Raw genomic sequence first — 19,990 nt, 5'->3', positions numbered from 1 at the left:
GAAAATGGGGTGTGAAAGAAAAGCAGCAATGATTTCCCAGATTAATAATACTTTTATTAATAATGCTGTTTAAGAATGACAGGTTCTGGAAGTCCAATTTATTAAGTGTGCACATAAATCTTCTTTTTTTTTTTTTTTAAATACGTGAGAAAAAATCCAGGTTTAACAATGTCACGGTTCAGTGCTTTGAGCTAAAAAACAGGAGGCATATTATAATGAATATTCCTCTATTGTATTTGACTCATAGATTTGTGAAGTCAGAGAGAACTACTAGGATCATCTAAGCCTGACCTCCTGTAGAACGTAGGTTTTGGTCTTCCCTGATTTAACTACTGTTTCAGTCTAGTAACTGTGGGATTTTCTTTAAGAAAAATATCAATGCTGTTGTTTTACAGAACACAACCAATAAAATTAACAAGCAGCTATGTTACTTCTTGAGTTTCTTTTGAGCAGCTTTCTTCTTGACCATTTGTAACCTTTTCATGGCATTGAGCTGAGACTCCTGAGAAGTTGGGCCTTTTAGGGAGGCTGACTGATTACCAGTATCTGCTGCTGTTTTGCTTGCACTGCCCCCGCTGTTACCCGTGGTCCCACTGTTGCCATTCCCGCTGGGTACCTGGCTGCTGCTACTTGGCGTAGTACTGCTGGGACTAGGAAGACCTACTTTGCTGACGTTGTCGCTGCTTACCGAACGGCTGAGAGTGGTTTTTCCCAGTGTCAGAGGTGGAGGAGGCTTCAGCTGAGCAGGGTTTGTGTTGTTGTTAGCCGAAGCTATTTTTGACCCTAGTCCTGGTTTGGAAGTTGCCAAACCTGACAAACCCACAGGTTTCTGATTATTAGAAGAGGCCGCAGGTTTCCCACTGGCGCTCTGTGCTGTTGATCCCAGTTTGGCAGTTGAGGGACTGGCAGAGGAGGTTTTGACTGCAAAAGCAGCCCATCCTGTAAGGCCACTGGTTGCTGAAGAGGAAACACTTGTACTGGCTGAGTTCCCCGAAACTGCTGTTGAGGTCTAAAATAAATAAATCATTCTTACTATAGTAACATTTATTTCTGTAATGCATCATGGCAGGAATAGATCAAGCTTCCGTTCCTGGTTTTTCCCCAGGAACACCCATTGGACAGTATTTTATTACTGGTTGCTACAGTTGAAAGCATTAACAAGGAAAGGAAAGGGCACAGGTGCAGTTAACTTTTAATTTCCCAAACAAATAAATCCAGTATTACCTTTTCTTTCCCTTCTTCTATACAGCTAACAGGCTACCATATGGCATCATGATATCCCAATAAACTATAAAAGACAGTTTAACTGAAGTAATTACAAAAAGCCCAGACTTGTTAAGTATAAACAATGAAGGCAATCGCCTAGCTTTTGTTGTTTGCTGTGGTTACCTGGTGTTGCTTTTTAAAAAGACGACGGATGCTCAGACAAAAACCAGACCCTGAGCAATTAAATACTGCAGATATTACAGTCTTTTGGTCAAGAGAGAGGTGTCTAAACTTTCCTTTCCCTTCCCCTCTTGTTTCCTCACTATAATACATAATTAAAAACCCTAAAAATTCACCGGACTTCTTTCCTTTAGTCTTCCCATTCAGGCAGTGTAAGGGACAAACTTTCTGCAGACATTAACTGTGGTTGCCACACCTCAATACCACCTACTCCCAGTTTTCAGTTGGGAATAGCATACATGTTGAATTATTAAACCAAAGCCACAAAGGGCAGGGTCAAAACTAAAATTCAAATCCTATACTCGAATACTCTCTACTCCATAATATATCCAGATATTTTGTAAACAGTAAAAATAATGAACGAAATTGGACCTCATTCCTACAACCCCGCATAGGCTCTGTAACCTGCTAGAGCAGGTCATAACTCTGCTGCAGTGAAAAAGTTATTTACACACGCCAAGTGCTTGAGCAGTAGTCATCGTATTATTCACAACAGTTTCCATCCAGGCAAAGCAAACATACCACAGACAACTTGGAGCACATGAATGAATTGCCATGATTTTGATTACGGATGTGCTTTCCTAGATAAGGATCATGGTTTGTTAGACTACTATGTTATTTATTTTGCTGCTTCTGGTTTACTACCTTTAACCAGCTTGCGACAGTATGTATTGAATAACTCTGAGAAGTAGAAACATGTGACAACATATATGAGAAGGAGCAGCCTCCTAAATTAGATCTCACGGGAGTCAGCTGGAGTTCCCTATTACCATGAGAAGCCGCCCTCTAATTACTAAAATATGCATATGTTACTTGGCCACAGAGAGCAAATCATATCTTTTATACAATTATGAGACTTCCTACTTGTATAAAGTATCATTAAAAAAATCCCCCGAGTGAATTCTGCTCTCTCCTCTGCAATATAAAAATACAGTCAAGAGCTGGATGCTTTAGGGACTCATAATTGAATTGAGAATTTTTTAATTCTTTTAATGCTAATGCAAAACCACTGCGCTAGGGTACTACTTAGTACACATGGAAAAGCAGACTATTTTCAGCTGTGGTTCTTGTGAGGAAAGACTGGTCTAATTAAAATTATGATATCGGTGCAGTGAAATGTGAACTCTTCCTCCAGAAAATTTAAATTACATTACCTTGACTTCTGTTCTCTTGAACGCTAGAAAAGCTGGTGGATTATCAAGTTTTGACTTAATTTCTGACTTCTTGACCAATGGATCTTTCACAGCTGGCGCAACTGAAACCACAGCAGGAGCTGGTTTTTGAGGTGGTTTTTGTGTCTTTTGAGCCTGCATGAGTGGTAGAAAAAAAACAAGTTAGTTATGGCCCCCATAACATTGACCAGTTTAACAAAAAGCATGAGCATTGTGAGACTGCAGTCTAGCCTTTAAAATACCAGATTTCAAGCTGAACAGTGGCCAAGAAAAAGACAAGACTGCAGCTGTAGGAGCAGCGCCAAGTATAGCACTGGGGAAAGAATCCAGCCAAAAAGCATACTGAATAGGACTTGGTACTTCAGCGTGAAGAGAGGCAGTGCTGTCACTTAAGGATAGGAAAGCACTGGGCCTTCACAAGAACAGGGAGAATAAAGGTGAACTTGAAGAAGGTATGGACAGAATCCAGCAGTACTGGGACCCAGGCTGTCCTGGAGAGTCTGCTAAGAAGCAGTGGGTAAGATGGTAGAATTTATGCAGAAACAAAGAGAGCAACTTAGGATCTTGAAGGGAAAGGCTGAATTGCTGCAAGGCCTATCCAGGGGAACACCTGACCTCAAGCAAAAAACCCCTCTGAGTTCAAAGGCCTAATGGTCCTCAGAATAATCAAGTATTTCAGCAGGAAATGATAGCTCGTTGGCCAGGACTTCACATTGCCTCCTTTTTTTGTTTCTTTAATAAAGCCAACAGATAACAGCTTGCTAAGTTACCATAAAATAGAACCAAATGAAAACATATTTTTCTGATATATAATGACGAGTAAAGACATGGGAACAAACAACTAATGCTCAGTACACCCAAAGATGTTTTCTTCCTCCAACATATGTTTCTCACAAAGGAATGAGTGGACCGCCTCTGCTGTGCCATCAGGAGTAATTAGTCTACATAGTCAGAAATTAACACACACATGAATAAAATAAAGGGATTTTTTTTCCAGGAAGGTGCTACTTCTCAGCCTATTATGGAGCCTCAGAACACCCAGCAAAATTTGCAGTTTGTTGTTAGAGGAAAACATCCATTTCCACCACTAAGATAAAAATTAAAACTATATGGCTATATGGTAGATTTGTACTAAAAGTGAGTATCACCTGAAATGAAAATGCTTTTAACAGTTGCTTACTAAGCAGGAAAAAATCCTGTTTGACTCTTCTTTACTCAACTTTTGCTTCTAAAAAAGCATTGTTTAAGAAGTACGTTATTGAATGCTCTTTCAGATGTTACATTAAAAAGCACAGAAGCAGCAGCAGCAGCAGAAACACTGCTGTGAAAAACGGTTCTTCAACATGCTTCTAAAGATTTCTATAACCTTAAACAAAACAAAAAATCCTCATATATTAGAAATAGCCTGCTGTATTCAAGTAGTATTCATGCTAGACAAAAAAAATGATTCCTACCATTCTCTTCATCTGTCTGGTACAGCGTGCGCAATACCAAACCAGTCGAGGATCATTCACTTCCTTGTCTGTCACCTGAGGTTTATGGCAATCCTGGTGGTAGAGATTATGGCACTCCTGACACTCCACTAACTGATTCCCAGAAGTAACTGTCATTTGCCTGCAGAGCAAATAGTTAAGAACAGATTATGGGAGAAAGCACTTTAAGGATTATCCAATTGTTGCAAGTTTTGTAAGGCTTAATATAAAAACTAAAAATATTATTGGTCTCACATATATTTTCTACCTGTGGCAAACGAAATAGCTCTTTTCTTCCAGTACGAGTTCTTTCTAACAAATGTTTCAGAAACTTTAGATCTTTTTTTGTGTCAGCTCTCTCAGGAAATCTAAAAACTTCAACACTATTTCACATGCATATATGGCACTGTTTACCTGTTTGATTTTTATTTTAGGAATTTAAGTCTCACCTGCTTTACTTCATCTGAGGATTTTCTGGATGACTCGCTGTATACCAACGATCTGACCTCCCCACTGTAGTAGCATCCAAAGGCCTAGTCTACCTTTGGATAACTTTGCTGTAAGCTTTTGAGCAACACAGCTCAAGAACAAATAATTTCTCACTGACAACCATGTAAGGGTGCTTTCTGTTAAAGGATTTAAAAGCATCATCATGCAAGACGTATACGACTTTACAGATGTTTTATTAGCCATTCTGTTGGCCCCTACTACACAGAGAGACACTTGGAATCTGAGATAATACCAAAATCATGGAAAGATGGAACAGAAAGGATTAACTGTGCAGTGCTGCCTTGAAGCAAACATGTAAGCTGGTGATGAGGACTTAATTTTATGTGGGCCTCTGGTGAAAGTAATCACACTGTATAAATGACAAATTAGTGATATACACATGACTGGAAGTACATCTGTGAATTAGCCCAATACCACTTTCCTAATGATTTCTTCTTTCAGATGACAAATCAGGCTATTTAATTGCTAAGCTGCTTTTGCTCACATCCCTGAGGAGCAGGTACTCAGGTAACCATGGAAACTCTATTTGTGGATGGGTGGGGAAAGGTAATACCTTCTTTCTTTCTATAACAGGAAAATGAAGTCAGCAGATATTGTCCATACGGACACTAGAGCATTTTCTAAATAACATTTCTTTTTTAAATGGGCTATTTAAAAAAACAAAGGAAGAAACCTTTCAGAAATTCCAGAGCCTTTTATTTTAGGTTGACAATATTTCAAATGCTGTTTTGTTTGTTTGTTTGTTTTTCCTAAAGAAACTGGGTCAGAACAAAGCAGTGGTGTTCCAAGCACATGTCTCAAGGGAGGAGATACCTCACCCTATTTTAAAATTACAAAAGAACAATCCTAGACTGATTAGAAAAACTTGAACTTTTCATGTCCAGAAACAAGTTAAACTAGCTTTATTGTAAGATGATTCGTTAATCAAGAAATGAACTTAATGATTTTTTTACCTTCAGAAAACAACAAAAAAATTATTCATAAGAGATAAGGCTGTTCTTTCAAAAACTTTTTTGCCTAGGAAATCTTTTTTTTTTTTTTTTGGGGGGGGGGGGTTTCACTGTCACCTGCAAATTGCATGCAATATTTCTTCATGTAACTGAAGAGCCATACAACATCAGTGACTCCTGTTTTTCTAGAATCTGCATGTGCTGGAGAAGGTGAGGTTATTTACTCCCTCCCTCCTTGTGTCTAACTTGGTATTATAGAACAAGGAAAAGAAAAGGAAAAAGAAAAAAGGAAACGAGGTCAAAACTCAGTTCTTCTGATCACTGTTACCCTTAGCAAACCTGTGTGTGTGTGTTATGGGAGCAACATTTGAAAGAAGAACATATCAATTCTACCTTGAATTCTGATGCAAATCTTAGAGATGTTTAATGTCTCTGCTTTAGTTTCTATGTTTATAAAGTGGGAATAGTTAGTACTCAATCACATTCTTTTGCATTTTTGAATTGCACAGCTGGGTTCTTGTCTTTAACTTATGTTCTTACATAATATAAATATAAAACATTTGACTCTGAGTAGATGAGATTCTCTTTTATTCTACAACTAGATATCATGTTTCCACTCACTATTGATTGAATACAAATATTAACAGGTGTCAGTTTTCAAATACTATATGTACCTGTGTTATTTTACAGAAGTATCCAATGCTTTTATATTTTACAGATACGTGGATGTTAGTATTTCAGCTTGGGGTGCCCAGATCACAAAACGCCCTCATGTTGAACGCTGAGCAGTAAATAGTGGAAACAGAGTCTTAACGAATGTGTGGTTTCAGGAAATCTGAGGCACGAACGCTCTGAAAAACCTCCTATCCAGGCTGAGCTAGAGACAGAGAACTGAACGATATCAACTTCACAGCAGGTTTCATCTAAAATTAAAACAAGTCCTGAGCCTTGGGTGACTGATGCTATCTTCTCTCTAATAGGCTGTTTTGTTTCCCGCTGCACTTCTCCCTCTCTCCTTCCCTCCAGCGTCAGGTTAATAAGAGCCTAGTTAGTTAAGATAGATAAATCTTTCGCAAGAGTACTATGAAGTTGTGACCATAATGACTAGCTAGAAGCAATGCCTTCAGCAGCTAGGTTAAACATCGATTATGGAAGAGCTAATGGAACCACATTCCTGGCCTATGCTTTTCAAAACAAGCTGCTGGCCACACTAGGCACAGTAGCTAGTTTTTTTCCTTTACTGCTCACTTCTCATTATGTCTGTGTACGTTTTCCTTTGCCTTGAGAGATGCAGAATCAGTAAAACACAGCAGCTCAAGACTGTCTACACCAAACTTTCCTTCCTCCTCAGCTAAATGAGTTAATACTGTGCTAGTTTTAGCACCATTTTAAAATACTGTCAAACAGGGCTTTGTCCCTTTAAGAGACAGCAGAAATGGAACGTGGAGGAAAAAAGGTAAAACTGAAATGTAAATGAAAGAAGTCTTTCAAGTGTTTCAACTATTTTTCCTTTTTCAACAGTCTATAATAAGAAGCTAAACACTCAAGCTAACACATGAGAATAGGATGACATTAACTAATCGTGGATTGATGAGATTTAAGTCACCTCATCTGCACAACAGGAATGACCATAGACATGACTGAAGAACAAAGTTATAAAGGATGCATGCTCACAATTGGCTTAAGCTGAGCTAAAATACATACTGCTGCTGAAAAGCTAGCCCCATCTTCCTCCCTATCCTAGCCTCACATTCCTGCATCCACCCATGCGCCAGCATAAGTATTTACACTCACTAAGCTGACTGAAATCTAATCCTACTGAAAAACCTGAGAGGGAACTGATCTAGAAGCTGATCCAGCCGATCACTTAACTGTGTGGGCAGTACACTCCCTAAATGGGGCAGGGAAGGAGGTACAACTGGGAAAATCCAAAGTGTTCCTTTTGGCAGCAGTGGGGACTTGCAGGGACATAAACCAACTATAAAAACAAATCCTTACTGAAGTGATTTGATCCCAGGGTGTATATTCAAAAGCATACTTTATTTTACTTCCTTGCAAATCTTACTTCTGTTAACACTAGATGGATTGTTACCAGAATGCTGTTAAACTCCAACTTTAGAGCCTTTATTGGAAAGCAAAAAGAACCTGCCTTGACTGGAGGATGTAACGCGTTTACAGCGTTAACTGAAGCAACATAGTTATGTGTAAACAACGGCAAATGATTACGGAGAGAAGAGCAACACACACACACACCCCCCTCATAATGATGACACCAAATGAATACTTCCACAGAAAAGAACTTGTTTTTTATAGCGCTGCTTATCATTAGCTATTAATATTTCAGCTTGTCTTCCAGTAATCAGAAATCAGCATTTGTCACACTAGATTTGCATCTTGTCTAACTTCATTATTTTTCACTTTATCTTTTCTGAAGAAAAGTTATTTTTCCCATTAAAGGCTTCATTTTCAAGAAACCATTCTTATTCATGAAAGATGCTTAAACGTATTACTAGTGCTTAAGTGATTTCCAGAATAAAAACTTCAGAAAACGTTAACTAAATGGTACGCAGACGAAACAAAAAAGTAACTACGCAATTGCAATGCAGCAGCATTGACTTACCTGCAAACAACACAGGCCAAACCCATTTCCATAGCAAAATCATCAGCACTAGTTTCCTCAAAGCTAGATAAATCAGGCATGGATAAATCCTTGCTCGTCTGAACCGTAATAGGAGACGAACGAGCCTCTTGCTTCTCTAGTCTTGGTTTCTTTGGAGCATCAACTCCTTCAGCAGCTTCCACTTTTATCTATTAAGCACAGATAGAGAATGTGAAAAAGCAGAAAGCTAATGGATACTATTAAAACGAAAAATGTCTGGAAAGACTAGGTTAACAGTATACGAAGGTCTACGATACACAGCAAACACACAACTTATTTTCCTTAGATACTTATTTTCTCCAAAATATTTATCAACTAGAAACTCAAGGCCACTTTTCCACTTCAGCTCAAAATCTGATTGCCTTGGGAAACACATTTCAGATTGCTATGTTTTAATAACCTCTTTCAGAAAATTTTAGTAATTTAAAGCATTCAGAGAATAAATACAAGAAAACCTTTGCTAGATTGCCTAAACAGCAACATGATTGCATAAGACAGCTCATAGGTTATGGACAATTAGGTAAGAGTTGAGTTACACAAGTTACACATGAAGAGAGCTTTTGTTTACAGCCATTTCCAAATGTATTAACCACATTTTCATTATAGAACAAAAATTAGACTTACTTTGTCACCTGATCTCTTTTCTGTTTCTTTTTTCACCTTCTCTGATACAGTCGGCTTGCCATTGTTGTTGCCTGAAGGCAAACTAGAAGACGCTTTAGGCTCTTGCTTACTGGAAACAGGTTTGGTAACAGATACTTTTGGTTGCTCTACTTCCTGAAACACGAGAAACAAAAACGGAAGGCAAATCCTACACAGGTTGCTTCCTACTTTCCTATTAGATTGCAGGTGAGGCAAAAAATGTCTTTTGCACACGTGGAAAAGCATGGAATGACATTCCACGTCAAACAACATTACTCACCTATGTATGCCTACAAATATATATGTATACTGTATTTTATAAATATATATTTATAATTTCGAAATCTTTTCATATCATATCCACGAGTTAGTGCATTTAAGCTGCTGTCAATTAATAAAACCTCCTCTTTATCACGCACCTTGCAGAAAAAGTGTTTCTTTTCTAAAGACAGCTTCCCTTTGAAACGTTAATTAAAAGGGAAAACTTTTCTACTTTTAAAATTCAATGAGATAACGAACACAAATTTTCAAATAGTTCTGAAGACAAAAATTCAATGTATGCAGAAATTACAAGTTGATATCTGATATCATTGGACATCAATACTTCGTTCCCTCATGGAGAAAAGTATTGACCTGTATTTAATCTCAGTCCATATTCACCTTTCAGGTTAATACATTTAGATATACATCTCAACAGAAATCAATAGTTCTTATTAGTTATGCACTAGTGTCCGCAATGGATAATAAGCAAGTGAGTACGCACATGAGTGATTAATTTCAGCAACATGTTTGAGCAAGGTACCCCCCTCCACCTTGGTAAGATATGGCTAATTCTCTGCTGTATACTGGGACTGGTCCTGAGCCTTGAGCTTCAGCCTTGCAAGTTTACTGACTTCCTGTCAAACCCACAGTCAGAAATGGATTTCCTCCTGTGCCCGACTGTGATATCCCTGTGCTCCTCGCTCTGTTCTTAAGATTTCACTATCGTCAACAACAGACTAACCTTGCAGCTCAGGAACGCATGGAAAGGAATTCTACTTTTTTTTCCCCCTCTCTATTTCTGGGCTTTGCTGTCCAGCTGATACTGGAGACACAGAAGACAGGGGAACAAAATTTTTCCTCCAGCCTGAGCCTCAGTCTCACCTGCGGGCAGGTGACTACCAGCCGGGCTGTTATCAGAATTAGCTTCCCAAGCCTCTTTGAGGTGTCATTCTGTTTCCCTGCTTCCTCTTTAAACTATAAAACTAATGCTTCTTTAAGCTCTGATACAGAGGGCTCATGAGGGTTTTGTGACCTGGTGTAGAGGGAGCTGTTATTTATGTTTAAAGGAGTTAACAATTTGAATAGAGTTAGACCACACAGTACAAGCATTGTGGATACTGTAGGAGTAACAGTGCCTTATACTCCTGTTATCCCTGCTTTTTATTATTTGGAACAATATACATGTAGAAACACCATATTACCAACGTATCAGCAAACAGACCATCATTTGAACATGCCAGCCTAATTTCTAGGCATCCTAGGAGAGAATACAATCTTGTTATCCATATGGCTATAACACAGCAATATCGGGATTTCCTTGCCTGGTTATTTTCATACACTAATCTCAGAATCAAATATTCTCTGTAGCAGGTGTGTAGTGATTTTCAGTAGATGAAAAATAATTTTTCACTATTGGACATCAAGGGTTTCATCCTGCAAATCATTTTTGCTTTAAACCCTTTGGGATTTTTTCTCATTCTTATATTACTTTGTCAACAGTATTTTAAGAAAGAAGATCCAATTTTATCAGTGTATAACTATTTTTTGTTTAATATTTATCCCTGGCAAAAATAATCTGCATGTTTATGAGCATTTACTTATAATTAAAACTGGAAAAATCCATCGTTTCAGTTCACCTTGGACAGCCAGTATGACAGCTAACTAACAAAAATGCCACAGCCAATATCAAATCAAAAAAAAAAACCCATCACAAAGTCACAACACTTGTAAAAGAGCTATTCTGCACTGTATTGCAAGTCTGGACGTATCAACAAGGTTAATGAGAAAGAATTCTTTTTACTTCAATTAATGGAATGGATTATGCTGCATACAAGGAGAATGATCAATGCGAACACTCCACAATTACTTTTCCTTTTCCCTCTGTTTCTGATTCTCTTTTAACATTTCAGCTATAAAAGTCAAACCAGGAACAGCTGGAGCTTTAATAAAGCATATGAAAATGACCCATGCTCTCTTAATACCAATACCTTCTGAGAAGGACGATAGCTTGAATCGGTTCCTCTGGCCAAAGACTCATCAAGAAGTGCTTTCAGCTTTTCAGCAGAATCTTTACTCTTCGAATGCAAGAAGCCCAAGGCTTTCAAAAAAATGGGATCAAGCTCCAAGTTCACTGTAGTAGCCATAGCAGCAGCTCTAAAAGAGGAGCAAAAAAGGAAAAACAGAGACCTGTATTCATGTGGGGCATAACTCAAACAGCATGGGCTAACTATCTCACAGAAGTTTTTTTTTTTGTTTGCAAAAAGATATTACCTTAAATCACAAGGGTAATATATGAATCAAAAACAAAATAAAACATACAAAGATCACATAATTGGGATGAAAACTACAGCAATAAAAACTGACCACTTCTAACCAGCATTAGAAAATGACCGTTTGTGAACTTAAGAAACAGAACTTGAATTTAGCCTTACATCTGAAATGTCAGACTCATACTTTGGTATATCTAATGTTCAGAAACTAAACTCATCATGCTTAAATAAATGGAACAAATATTCCATATTCTTGAAATTCTACATATATAGAATATTGAAGTGTAGATAAAAGAAGTATAAACTTCAGGAAAAGCTATTAACAGACTTCTCCTTAAAGTTGCACATACAATGACTTATCTCACTGCTCATGTGAGAATAACATAGAAGAATATCTTGCATAAAAAAAATAACTTTTCGTATTTTTCAAAAGAACATCTCATTGTAACATACAATATAAGAAGATATAAAACAGCCAGTTCACACTTTTACGTATTTTTTTAAAAATTTGAAAAAATATAGTTGTCTATTCTTAAATTTAGCTGAAACGGCAAGAAAACTTACAACTCAGACTGTTATTTATCCAAGTCCCCTTGTGACAATCAATTGGTTTTCATGTCAAGTAAAGACTATTCAGAGCTCTAAAATGCCAGAGTGTCTACATAAATGAAATAAAGTGAGGAAAAGGGTACAATGAACTTAAATATTTTTGCTTGGTAGCAGTATTTTTCCCGCACTCAGGAGCGGTCTCTGTCAATTTCTTTAACAACAGCTCTAAGGAACTGCAGTTACATCAGAAATTATCACTACAAAGATAGTCAGTCTCGTAACTTAATCAGCAATTAACAATTACTAAAGTGAGGAAAAACACAGGAAATAAAAGTTCCTGCACTTTTCCAAAACAGAAGAGAGATGGCATTCTTAATAAACCCTTCAAACCTCATTTGAAATGTATCAGGACATTTTATTTCTCATGCAATAAGCTAGAGGAGATCATTGACAGAGCTTTCATTAGCTCTGCTCAAAAGCGTTGCTTGGACAATTTTTTTCAGGTGGAGCTTCCAAAGTCTTGTATGATTGAATTCCTTTTGATATTCAAGGCAGCGAACCTTTACCTCCCTGGCCGATACACCAGCAGTGGCAGGCTGCTGCCTCAACTCCTAGAAGTCTCCAGGAACCTTTATCTCATGCTGGGCTTTCACCAGACACCAGAGAATCACTCCGCCAAGATCATCATGGAGTTCAAAACCCAATAGACTTCATACAGATCTTATCAGTGGACCCAGCAGAGAGTTAACAACCCTCTTGAAGGACATTTCCTCTACTCCCTAATCTTTGCTACTTGTCAAATCATTTTCCAGTCCTCCAGTAAGTACTAAACACCAGTAACTGTTTTTTTACTGATCAAGCAGAGACCACAGTGCAAGCCGCACCCAGGGCAACTCGGCCTCTCTCTGATGCTTAGAAAAAAATGAATTCAGTGCATACAGAAAGTACATATCCCCCCCCCCCTTTTTTTTTTTTTTCATGTGTCTACCTCTGAAAGTTTCAGGCCATTCTTGAGTTTTGTGGGTAACTCATCTTTCTATGCCTTTGTTCTGTGCTCATGGCTTCCAAGTTGCAATATCACATAATCTTAAATTAGGACTCTGCTAAATCTTCTATTGTGTAAAAAACAGTAGAATTAAAATCCCAATTACAGAAATTCGGAATAATGCCCTGTTTAAAAACAAAAAACAACAACAACAAAAAAATCACCTTTAAGTTATTTTCTGAGGCCTTTTCTGGGAATATATACCCGTGTACATAAGAAACAGGTAGCTTCAACACTCATTAGTAGCCAATTCAGGATGCTTGCAGAATTAAAAACACAGAAAGCAACTGTAAGCATACTAATCCCACTTTCATCTTTCTGAAGGTAATACTTCCCAGATTTATTTCTAGTGTTAGCCTTTTAAAGACACTTAGTGTAAAGCACCTGTAAAAATAAAAAATGTAAAAGCTGTCTTGTATTTATTCTTTTATTTATGTGTGAAATCGCAGTAATCCTTTCACTGGTCTCAAGTGCAAGTTATAATAATGTCATAGGCCAGTACAATTATAACGAAAATATTATCAGAAAATTATCATGAGAAGGGAGGGATCTGGACTTATTAAACAGCTCAAGTATCCTGTAATTTGAAACATGGTACATATATGCTGTTTAGGCATACATTTTTCAAATAAAACAAAAAACCAATTTGTAAGTTAAAGAAGGAAAATGTATGTGACAGGAAGATGAAGAGATCAATTGCTATCTTAATATAGTATTGCTATCTTAATATAGTATCATCTGCAAAAATTAAATTGATAAACATGCTCTCTTGACTGGACCTCAATAATATGACTGTCAAACAGGCTAAAACGAATAATTTGCCTGGTCCAATAACTTGCTTCTGATAGCGGCCTCCTTCAGGAGTTCACAGATCAGATCAGGGGTTTGGTACTTAGAAAGCTAAGGTCCAATCACATTCATTCATGCTTTCATTCATAAACTGCTCCTCTGGTAGTGAAGTCAATATATAGCAACTGAATAGTTCTGGAGCAAGGCCTAGTACAGTGTTTTAACCATGAAGCCATAGGCTATTCTGGGCAAGAGCACGCCTCGATGTCCTTGTTGCAGTGGAATCCTCATACAGAAAACAGGCCAAATGTTTTTAGAAAAAAAAGATAGGAAAAGAGTGAATATGACCTGCTGCTGTGCAGCAGTTTGGATATGCATCTCTGAGATTAGAGGGCTGCGTTATAATCTTTGCACACAGGGCAGAACTGGTTTTGCATTTTGCATTAAGCGGTAACTGAATGGAACGCATAAACAACTCATGGAGCAGGGGCAAGAATTTAAGTGCTCTCTCTAGCAATTAAGTGGCTAACCCATTAGCCTAGAATTAAAAATATGTTTCTTGACCTAGGTCTCTGTATGACAGTACTCCACTACTGTATAAAATTGTTTGACAATGCACACAGACAACCAAATGTGTGGTAATAAAACTCTCTTAAGTATCTGTGATAATACTAAAAATCCCTCTGCAATGAACAATCATGGAATAACTTCTCAATGTGGACTACTCTGAGTGGTTTAAATCCCTATAGGGAAAAAAAATGGTGATCAGTAGATTGTCATTCATACAAATGTCTAAGAATTGTTTGAATCTCTCCCTTCTTGGCCAAACTACTGTCTTCTGCCAAAGACATCTCAACTTCATGGAATGCTATATAGAAAATGTGGTCTTTCCACTTAATAGTCACTCTTTCTAGGTACCAGAACCCCTTTCCGCATATTTATGAGCTATTGTTTTGCCTGCCTTCATACTATATTATCTTTTTCATCATCACGTTCAGCTAAATGGATCTAATTACATTGCATTTTCAGAGGCAGTCATATTCTCACATTTTCACCAGTCTGTTTCTCAACTCGCATTCGCATTATTTTCTGAGACAGGTGTGCAATTGAACATTCCCTTTCAAGAAAGTACACGCCATCAATTCATATTGCCATGCTATTAATAAAATCCCTTCTTTATAAACTCAGCTATACTTACACTTCTCCCTGACACTGATTATGAAAAGTAGGACTTTCACTCATGTCTCCTTTACAGCTACCTTCATCATCTCCTGCAGTAGTTAACTTAAAACTATTACGTGAATCAGTAGCACAAATTCTTTCTTCCAATGTGCTACGTTGCGTTTATCAATAATTAATTTCGCTTATCACGATCATATCAGTTCACCCCCCCCCCACCCTTTGGATTCCTCCATTCCTCGGATTTTCTCTCCTCCTGACTAAGCTAATAACTGTGACAGTGGTAAATTTGGCTTATTTGTCAATAACACAGTTTCCAGACCACTTCTAGATTTAATATTAAGTCCTAATAAAGAACATTATTTTTTAATAAAGGAAAATCTTAAACAGAAAAAACCCTGAACTTTTATTCTCATTTTTATTAATCAGTTCTTATTTATTTGGGACATTGTCCAAAGAATTTTAGAGGACTAAATTCTTCTCTTATGGAGTTGGTGGTATTTGTATCCTTTACTTTATATTCTATTCTACAGCTAGCATATTTTATCATATACTTTTAAATCAATATTTCAATCAGTTATCACAGTAGCCAGTTTGTCTGAAATTGCTAAGACTACACAATTGCCTCATATTTTCTGCTTTTGAGTCCTCACAAACAAAACATTAAGAATCACAGAATCACTCAGGATGTAAGGGACCTCAGGAGGTCATGCAGTGCAACCTCTTGCTCAAAGCAAGGTCAACAGCGGATACAGACCAGGTTCTGCAGGACTTTGTCCATCCGGTTCTTGAAAACCTCCAAGGATAGGGATCCCACAGCCTTTCTGGGCAACCAATGCTTGACTGTCCTCATTGTAATATTTTTTCCCCTTATTTCAAATTGGAACTTCCCCTATCTCAATTCGTGCCCACTGTCTCTCAGTCCTCTGAAAAGAAGTAGAAGGAGCAGCTCCATCTTCTCAGTCACCTCCTCTTAGGTATACAGAGGCTGCTATTAGGTCCCCCAAGGCCCATGATAGATGACATCCACCACTCTCCCCTCATCTTTAAATCTAGTTATATTTTGTCACAGAAAACAATACCGTTGGTCAGGCACAACCTGCCCTCGGTAAATCCAAGCTGGCTATTCCCAGTCACCATCACCTCCTTCTTATGCCCAGAAATGCCTTCCCAGAGGACTTCTTCCATTATCCTCCCAGGGACGTAAAGCAGTGAGGCTGACCAACCTGTAGTTCCTTGGATTGTCCTTCTTGCCCTTTATGAAGACGGATGCAAGATTTGCCTTTCTACAGTCTCCGGGAATCTCCTCCAGTCTCCATGACCCTTCAAGAAGGGCAGAATGGGGTTTTGCAAAGATACTGTCAGCTCTCTTGGATCCCTTGAGTGCAGCTCATCTGGTCCCATGGTCTCGTACAGGTCACGTTTTCATGTCAGGCAATTCTTGCTTCAATCTTCTTCCACAACTGGTAGTTCCTCTTCACCCTGAGGCCTGCCTTGTGGCAAAAAGGCCTAGGAGACCTTGTCAGTGAAGTCTGAGACAAAGATGACACTGACTACCTCAACCTTATCTGCGTCTGCTGTCGCTAAATGACCTGTCCCATTCAGCAAGAGCACCACATTTTCCCAGTGTATCCTTTTCCTGATAATGCAGCAGCAGCAGCAGCTTGTCACCATTCACATCTTTTGCCAGGTTCAGCTCAAGTTTCCCTTTGGCTTCCTAATGCCATACCCACGTGCCCAGACAATATTCCTGTAGTCCTCCTTCGTAGCTTGTTTCTGCTTCTGCCTCCTGGATACGCCTGTTTTGCTTCAGAGTTCTGTCCCGAGCTCCCCAATTAGTCAATCCAATCCTCTGCTTTGCCTGCATGTTTTCCTAAGTATTGGGATGGACTGTTCCTGTGCTTGGAAGAGGACTGTCCTTAAATACCAGTTATCTCCCTGAGCTCCTTTGCCCTTCAGAGTTGTCTCCCATGGCATCTCACCTGCTGTTCCCTGAAGAAGTCAAAGTCTGCTCTCTTGAAGCACAGCTTTATTCTGCTACTCACCCTCCTCACTCCCCTCAGGAGCCTGAACTCCACTATTTCATAGTTACTACAGCCAAGGTTGCCATTGATTATCATGTTTCCAGTCAGTTCTTCCTTGCTCATGAACTGCAGATTCAGGAGACCACATCCCCAGGCTGGCCAATCCGTTGGTCCATACTGGTGTTAAGATGTTACTCTCAGCTCACCCTAAAAATCTCCTGGAGTGCTTGCATCCCACTGCACTGCCCTCCGAGCAAATAGTGGGGAGGGTCTGTGATGTGGACACTTCCTCAACTTACTTAAAGAAGAAATCATGCATCATTTTCTCTGGATCAAGTGGTCTATAACAGACTCCCACGATGTTGTCACCCTTACTGGCTCCTCCTCTGCTCCTGACCCACAAGTTCTCGTGGTGACTGTCCCCCATATTCCACCAAAGAGTTCCATGCATCCATGCTGCTCCTTCCCCCAACAGGCAACCCTACACACACTATTCTTCCTGCGCATCTTTCCCAGGCAGCCTGTCTCCGTGTATCACAGAACTCCAGTCGCGCAAGCCATCCCATCACATGTCAGTAACTGAATCGTTTCATAGGTCTGTGACCGCACATAGCCTGTTTCCTCAGCTGCCTATACTCAATTCAGGCTTTGCAGTCTCTGAAGCTGCCTTTGACTGAGCCACTTCCTCCCCCTCAGCTACCAGAGCACTGTATCTATTCTGTAAATGAAGATCCAGGGTGGAAGAGGGCATTTTGGTAACATTATAATTTTGTTAGTGGTTTAGTCATTTAAGTTACTTCAGAATTTGGATAGACTGAATGTAATTGACTTCACGTTTTTCTTTTCTAATCTGAGAATCTAGACAGTTCCTCAGCCTTTAATAAGTAAATCTAAAGCATGTATCTTCCTACCTTTAGATAATTTATTTTTTGTAAAAAAAAAAAAAAAATTGATTAAGAGGAAAATAATCCCATTTTTTCCTGCACTACCCTCAGCCTCTTGAGCTGGATTCTGCACAGCTTACTGGTCTAGCAAGTCAACATCTCTCTTGCCACCTTCCCAACCCTGATACAATACCATATTTGTTTTTTTATCCAGCTAATTGCTGTTCAAGTATAATTCCAGCCATCTTTAATATCAGATTTGATTTTTATTCACATTCTTTTCTTATGATCCACTATTTTTTTTCAGATAGCCACCTGAAATAAAGTGCACAGATAAAAGAGGATACAGACTTAATCCTGTGCATATCCCAGTCTAGTAAGACTCTTTGAGCCTAAAGTTCACAGAGAGAGATTATCCACCAGAGCTATCTGCAAAACAGTGGAAACTTAAAAGAAATATTCTATTTGATTAAAAAAATCAAAACAATTAATTTAAAAAACAAATATAAAAGAGGTGACAGAACAATAGCGTACAGAATTCACTTGGGATAGAGAAGATCCCCTGCGTCAACTCCTACTTATACATATAATTAATTCAAACATAAGTTTCTCACAGCCCTTTCGAGTGGTGTTATCCTAAGCCCATTTATTGTTCAAAAGCAAGTTAACACGTCTTTGGTTCCAAGTACAGGTTCTATGTTAGATTGGAATTCCACACATGATGTTTCATCAGTTACCCTTCTAAAAAAGGTTTTTGTTCTGATAAAGCTATGCTGCCACACAAATGGTTTTGTCAAAACCAAGTAAATGAGATAATCGTACCTATGCAACCGAGATTTGCTAACCCCTACTACCACAAAGCTTCAGAGCTCTGCAAAAATGGACCTAAAAACACTGTTTAAATAGGTGCCACTGCTTATTAGTTTAAATCACTAGCAAATTATTACCTCTCTTCATTATCTTTTTCACCCCTTCCTAGTTCAAATGATTTGCTTACTGAAACTCATTAGGTGTGCAAATGCCCTAGATATCATTTTCCTGGTGATTTCCAGGTGGAAGCTGCAAATTTTAGTCAAAACTGAATTTTTGGGTCAGTTACACCAAAGCCACAACCCCACACTCTGCAGCATATTTGCTGCAAGTTTCCCTTCTTATTTCCTTTAAGAATGAATAAAGGCTTCTTATTTAAAAACTCTTTTTTAAAGAAAATAAAAGCTCTCTATGCCTCCATATGCTGCAGTCCAAAAAAATAACTTACAATTTCGGCTGAAATGCATACGTCTTGTAAAATAGGGCATACATGAGCTCTATTTGCTTGGTCTGTTCCTTCCCGTCCCCAGCGGTGGCTCCGTGTGCTCTGTGCTATTGAGCTGAGCCCAGGGCAAGTCCCCACCACAAAGAAAGAGATGAACCCCTCTGCCTAATTACAGCGCTAACAACGCAATCAGCTGACACTAAACTCTAGTGCCTTGACTTGAACACCCAGCTAAGAGAGACTAAAGAGAGAGAGAAACACAGCTCAGAGTGCTACGACTAGAGGTGGAAAGCGTCTGCTAAACTCACTGCCCTGAGAAGAGCGGCCCGAAAGGCAGCTCCGGGGCTGGGGGCACCCTGCCACACCCGCTACCACCAGGATTGAACCGGTCCTGGAGCCCCGGCAACGAGCGCGCCGCTGCGGAGGAGGGGGGGGGGTGCAACTGCCCGCAACCGCTTCAAACTCTTTTCCAACCGCCATCGCCGACAGGGCCACCCCTCCCCCCACGCCGGCACCAGCCGCCCCTCGAGCCGCAGAGTAACGGTCAGAGGGGTCTCGTGCTCTCCCAGCCCCCTCACCAGGTGCCCTCTCCCTTACCTGCGGGCCGGCACGGCACGGCCGGGCACGAGCGAACGGGTGACTGAGGGCGTCCACCGAGACCACCACCACCACTACCTCCCGCCCGCCCCCCCGGCTCAGCCTCCAAGCCGCGTCCGTCGCCTTTCGCGTCCCCCCGCGCAACGAGAGCCCCGAGGCGGCGGGTTCCGGTCGTGCCCGCGTGGAGGAGGGAGGGAGGGAGGGAGGAAGACAACCGGAGCGGGCGCTCGCGCAGGAAGGGGCGGGGCCAGGGCGGAAGCGGCTGGGCGACGTGCGGGACAGGGTA

General features: G+C 39.6%; 2 protein-coding genes across 6 annotated transcripts in view; one reads left to right on the top strand and one right to left on the bottom strand.

Moving 5' to 3' along the window:
- Nucleotides 1–32: 32 nt before the first annotated feature.
- On the bottom strand, nucleotides 33–19,947 carry INTS12 (integrator complex subunit 12). Of its 2 annotated transcripts, XM_068941973.1 has the most exons (8): nucleotides 19,705–19,942; nucleotides 12,920–13,101; nucleotides 11,101–11,266; nucleotides 8,834–8,986; nucleotides 8,171–8,358; nucleotides 4,073–4,232; nucleotides 2,601–2,753; nucleotides 33–1,009 (listed from the first exon to the last, which is right to left on the bottom strand). In XM_068941973.1, the coding sequence occupies exons 3-8, from the start codon at nucleotides 11,254–11,256 to the stop codon at nucleotides 428–430; spliced, it is 1,392 nt and encodes a 463-aa protein (XP_068798074.1). In that variant the 5' UTR covers nucleotides 11,257–11,266; nucleotides 12,920–13,101; nucleotides 19,705–19,942; the 3' UTR covers nucleotides 33–427. The 2 variants fall into 2 exon arrangements, with proteins under 2 accessions (XP_068798074.1, XP_068798073.1); XM_068941972.1 differs by lacking the exon at nucleotides 12,920–13,101 and having other exon boundaries at nucleotides 19,705–19,947.
- Nucleotides 19,935–19,990, top strand: part of GSTCD (glutathione S-transferase C-terminal domain containing) — an 88,749-nt gene continuing 88,693 nt past the window's right edge. The window contains exon 1 of one of the 4 annotated variants that reach the window (XM_068941970.1): nucleotides 19,935–19,987. The gene's annotated coding sequence lies outside the window, so the exon portion shown is untranslated. The remainder of the gene's footprint in view (nucleotides 19,988–19,990) is intronic. The other 3 variants (XM_068941971.1, XM_068941968.1, XM_068941969.1) reach the window with 3 other exon arrangements.

Source organism: Struthio camelus, chromosome 4 (genome assembly GCF_040807025.1).
Source record: "Struthio camelus isolate bStrCam1 chromosome 4, bStrCam1.hap1, whole genome shotgun sequence".
NCBI lineage: Eukaryota > Metazoa > Chordata > Aves > Struthioniformes > Struthionidae > Struthio > Struthio camelus.
This window is presented reverse-complemented; position numbering and strand designations above follow the sequence as displayed.